At 42.9% G+C, this 5,325-nt stretch overlaps 1 protein-coding gene across 1 annotated transcript; it reads right to left on the reverse strand.

The window, feature by feature from the left end:
* Window positions 1-3,496: 3,496 nt before the first annotated feature.
* Window positions 3,497-5,119, reverse strand: LOC148016779 (expansin-A10-like). Its single transcript, XM_087664791.1, has 3 exons — window positions 4,835-5,119; window positions 4,373-4,694; window positions 3,497-4,254 (listed from the first exon to the last, which is right to left on the reverse strand). The coding sequence occupies exons 1-3, from the start codon at window positions 5,025-5,027 to the stop codon at window positions 3,951-3,953; spliced, it is 819 nt and encodes a 272-aa protein (XP_087520917.1). The 5' UTR covers window positions 5,028-5,119; the 3' UTR covers window positions 3,497-3,950.
* Between the last annotated feature and the right edge of the window lie 206 nt (window positions 5,120-5,325).

Genomic DNA, 5,325 nt, shown 5'->3' on the forward strand with positions numbered 1-5,325 from the left:
GCAGAGTTCAACATAACAAATCCATGCATGTATATGCTCACACAACTCTCAATGAGAACAAGCTATTTTTACATTTCACGAATTGCCAAACTTCAATATTGAAGCCACATGTAGCACTTATTTCCAGGGGCACCAAAATTTATGTTGTGCAAGTGATGGAAGGGAAAATCCAACACAAAACTTGACAGAAAGAGAGCAATGTGTGGTTTTAAGGGTATGTGGCTTGGTGTTAAAGCTCATTTGAGGTAATTTTTGACATTTAAGACCCCTTGAACAATCTTGATAGTGTAATAAAAATAAGCCAATCCATAAGACTAACCCCCAAACCAACCCAATGTCCCTAAGAAAATATCACAACCTTCTATCAATGAGGTAGCTATAAGAAGTCAAGCCATACATTATCACAAGTATATCTTACATGTATTGCAAGAAAGGAAGAACACATTGTATCCACTATAAATCTCAATACCTTAAAACACTAAACTAGAAAAAGACCATAGGTGTAGTCTCACAAACAAATAGGAACACATTTAAATTATGAGCCTTGGCTCTCATGAAGTTGCAGCACCAACAATTCTTACCATCCAATGTAGTCTTCCTATTTACACCTTCATACTAGATGCTCTAACATAACATAAGCACTTTAGCATAATCCTTCAACTCCATAGGTATTTTAAAAAAATACTATCGAAATAGAATACTTTTTTCTACCATATATGTGGTCTTACAAATAAATATGAACACATGTAAATTATGACCCTTGGCCCTCATGAAGTCATAGCATCAACAACTCCTACCATTCGATGTACTCCTCCAATTTCCACCTTCATGCTAGATGGTCTAACAACCACTTTAGCATAATCCTTAAACTCCTTATGTATTTTTCAAAAAATACTAGCAAATAGAATACTTGAATAGATCACTATGCAAACTCCTTAGCTAAGCATAGGCATCTATTAATAAGTAATGAAGCCCTTGATAGAATCAAAGGGCTTATTCGGATTTTCTTGCATGATAATAAGAAATGGTTTACATATACATGTGGTCATGAGCTTTGAAGTGTGGCATAGAGGATGATTGTATTAATGGACATTAGAGCTTCATAAACACTTTTGAATACGTGCAATCTTTTACCCAAGATTAACACAATCCTTGCATATTCATGCATCAACAACGGAAAAGTGACTCCAGTGCTAACAAAATCATCATAACAAGTTACATATTGATGTTTCAATTAGCTCCTCTTTTTAATCCCCTTCTTCTTACCTTATTCTTTGGGTAAATATCTACCATGCACCTATGATCTCATAAGTGAGCCTTCCTAGGACAACATTACTCTTTCCAATGTCAAACCCCCCAATGATTGTGTTGATTAGTAGTCTAGTCTCACAAGCCCATCAGCCTCCCAAAGACCCTTGGCTTGGAGCCTCTCCTTTACCATTCTCATAGCAAGTGATTATCATCCCCTGGTACCTTCCAACCATTTGAACCTTTTGACAATCTCTCTATTCTCATAAGTGGCTTTCCATGTAGAAAGTCATTGAGTTCAGCAAAAGATGTTGTTTAAGATTCTAATGACCTCCCATATGAATTATTGTTGAGTTTTTTTGTTTAGCATTTTTCTTTTTACTCCTTGCTTTCTTATCATGGCACCCTTTCTTCTAATTGATAAGAATACTTACACAAATCTTTTTGAATAATAAGTTAAATATATCTATTATCTTTTGAGAAATTTCCAAATTTGGGTGCATTTTTATGATCCCCAAACTGCAAGGCATTGGAATATGTTGTGATTCAAATCTCCATGTAATAAATTTTTATATTTTACTTATTTTGGTGCCCTCCAAGTTTTATTTACCACAATTGAAAACACACGACAATGTTTATGTATGTATATAGATATGCATGCATAATAAGTAAGAGTATTTATAAATAGGCCTTGAACACATATGATATAGAGGGTACATATATAATGAATTTCCTGATCTCATACTGACAGGGAAAACCTTCATTGGCATGCATGATCAAAATACTAAGGAGTGACATTGTTAGTGTTAAGTGTTTTCGTGCTAGTGTTGGATTAACTTGAGTTTTAGATGTGAGAACCTCAAATGAAACTTGCAACGAGATGAAAGCCCTAGAGAAACAACAAATTCAAGCTCAAAATAAGTGTCCTCTATCTAGTATCCATTGTCTCTATATTCTATTCACTCAAAGCTAGACGACTTAGTGGATCCTTCAATCTTTCAAATCATCTCACATAATAGTGGTCTTCCATAATAAGGTTCAAGCCATAACTTCTTGCCTTCCAACTTGCCTTAATCAAAGTGTCATCAAACTCTTTTTTTGAGAACTCTCTCTCTCTCTCTCTCTCTCTCTCTCTCTCTCTCTCTCTCTCTCTCTCTCTCTCTCTCTCTCTCTCTCTCTCTCTACACACACACACACACACACACATACACATAACGAGAGGCAAAGAAACACATATATGCACACACACATATGTATATATGTATGCATGCATGTGTATATATATCAATGCTTCAAAGAGAGATTGAGGATGGTAGCCATTTGTGGTACTATAGACTATGCAATCCAAACGGCCTACCCACCACGTAGCCACCCAAAGAAAGCATAATGACCTTAGCCACTAGAAGACATTGGCTCCAACTGAGCCAATGTGGATTTGCAACCGTTCGTGATCCCTTTTGTACATTGTGTATGGATATACTACCTTTACCATTCCACAAGGTTGTTTGTTTCTCTAGATGGTTTAGATGAATCCTTTAGTTGTGTGACTAGCTCTTGCCCAATGCTTACAATTGTAGACAAAAAATGATCAACCTTGGATTTGTGATTGTTTCTAATACCTTTTGTATATTGTCTATGGATGTACTACCTTCACTATTTCGCAATGATGTTTTTCCTTCTAGAGCACATTTCTATGGTAGAGCAGAAGCATGGTGGACACATGTTACATGGGCTTGACCATGCATATACTCATCCATACCATCAGACTATTTATGTGTTATCTTCAGATCATTGCTTCAAATTGTGTTGTGTGCTTTATCTTATACTCAGGCATATCCTCCACCAAGTGTGAGTCGACCCTAAACCCAAAGAAGAAACAAATAAAATCCTCCAAGTCAAACGGAAGTATGAAAGTACTTCACATTTTTCTCTCGTCGATTTATTCCTTGCCTGGATTGCAAATTTTCGCTTTGCTGAGAAGCATATTTGTGTGCGAGACCGACCCGCAATTGTAGGTGTATGACGATGTGAAAACGCTCGTGAGCTGTTTGTCTTGCGTACTTATCAAAAGTTTCAATCCTCACAGTTGGTTGTTCCACTTTAGGCTCCACCTCTTTAATGAGTTCAGAGTTACCATCCCTCAGCATAGCGAGCGGTGTTGCTTTTTACAAAATCGAAGGTTTCAATCTTGCTCATTTTCTTAGTTATTCCATTCAGCCAAATGCTGGTCTTTCAACTGGTGTCGCTGCCGACACTGATGGGTTGTTGGGGTCACCCAAACAACGAAGAGGACGAGTTATTGCAGAATGATTACTCACACAAGTGCGAAAAGCGTTGCAAAATCAGATAACTCTACATAGATACGACGTGATAAGAGAGTTACGTGAATTAGGAGGTTAATTTGATGGCTTACATTGACTGGAGGAGTCGAGAGTGAATAGTTTTTCCATTCTTGAGGAAGAACTAATTCGTCGGCGGAGAGCCAAAGCTATCTGTGCTTGGCAAGCAATATGAAACTACAACATGCGCAACGGGCAGCCTCAGACATTTTGTAAGGGCTTACTACCACTTCTGTGCACGTCCCGGAAGAGTAAAAAGAAGAAGAAGAAAGAAGAAAAGAGAGAGAGAGAGAGAGAGAGAGAGAAGGAGAGAGAGAGAGAGAGAGAGAGAGCCCCCAGCCAGCTAGCCAGCCCACTGGCCCGCTAGAACTGCTCGCCGGAGAAGGTCTGGCCGAACTCCCAATTGGGCGGGGTGACGTCGTAGGAGGTGAGCGTGCGGCCGTCACTGGTGGTGACCTGGAAGGAGAGGCTCTGGCCGTCGAGGTTGGCGTTGCTCTGCCAATTTTGGCCCCAGTTGCGCGTCATGGGCTGCCATCCGCTGCGGGAGCCCTTGACAGACACCGCGCGTACATCCCCAGCACCGCCCACGTTGGTGATGAGCACCAGGTTGAAGTAGGAGTGGCCGTTGATGGTAAAGTGTATGCCGCCCGTCTTCGCGCAGGGGACCCTACAAACCAGAGGTTCGTTATCCCGAGTTTAGTGATTGTAAAGGCGATATTATAACTCACGAGCCGCTGCTGACGAAGTTTTAATTAGAACTGCTATGTTGACGTCGACGTACGTACCTCCTGTAGAGGACCGGCACGATGCCTCCGCTGTACACTCCAATCTTCTCGAAGGCCGGCTGCGCCATGTCGAAGTGTTGCAGGGGAGGGTTGCACCATCCGCCGTCAGTGTTGGAGAGTGCGGGGTTGGGGGGACAGAAGTTGGTGGCCGTGACCACCACCGAGCTGCCACTCATGCACCACTTTGGATCCGCCTGGGCATCGCATTGGATCTCGAAGCAGGCGCCGCAGCTCAGCCCTCCATTGAACAGCGCCGTGCTCAGCGCTGCCGTGCTGGTGCCGTAGCCCGACGAGTAGAGGTCTCCGTAGCCACAAGCGCCGCCTGCGCCAGCCAGGCAGACAACATGTCATCATAATGAGTAATTCGCGATGCCAATTTGGCGCAGAGCGACTGAATGGCCACGCAATTTTGATTCAAATCAACCACAAATAAACCCAGTATTACTATTAACTAATACGCACCCATGGTGCCCGAGGCGTCGCTGCCGCCGTAGAAGGTGGCGTGTGCGCTGCTCCACCCGCTCTCGGGAGCGCTGGCGCCGCCGTAATAGGAGGCGCCTCCATTGCTAGCCAGAAGGAGAATATCCATCAACACTATTACGCCGACCTGCGCGACGGCGCTTCTAACTACCGTCTGATTTAATGCAGGGGCCATGGCGATGTTGATCAGCTGCTAGTACTAGCCAAATCGTAAACTTATGGGTTTGCACAGGCTACGAGGGCAGGACGTCGGGTGCTGCTGCAGCAATTGCTGCATCCTGCGGCTAATATAGATCTCGTAGCTAGGTTGTAATGGGGAGGAGAGAGAGGGAGCGCTGGGCCCTCTACCGTGCCAGCCCTGCAACGAATCAGGACGTCTCGGCTAGCTAACCACATGGATAATTTGGCCCTGCCTACATCCTAGCTTCATGTGCATTGTGACCGTGGTCTCCGTTTCGGTCCGCATGAGGACC

The sequence above is a fragment of the Lygodium microphyllum genome, chromosome 23, assembly GCF_053477565.2.
Source record: "Lygodium microphyllum isolate KBCC chromosome 23, Lygodium_microphyllum_v1.1.10, whole genome shotgun sequence".
NCBI lineage: Eukaryota > Viridiplantae > Streptophyta > Polypodiopsida > Schizaeales > Lygodiaceae > Lygodium > Lygodium microphyllum.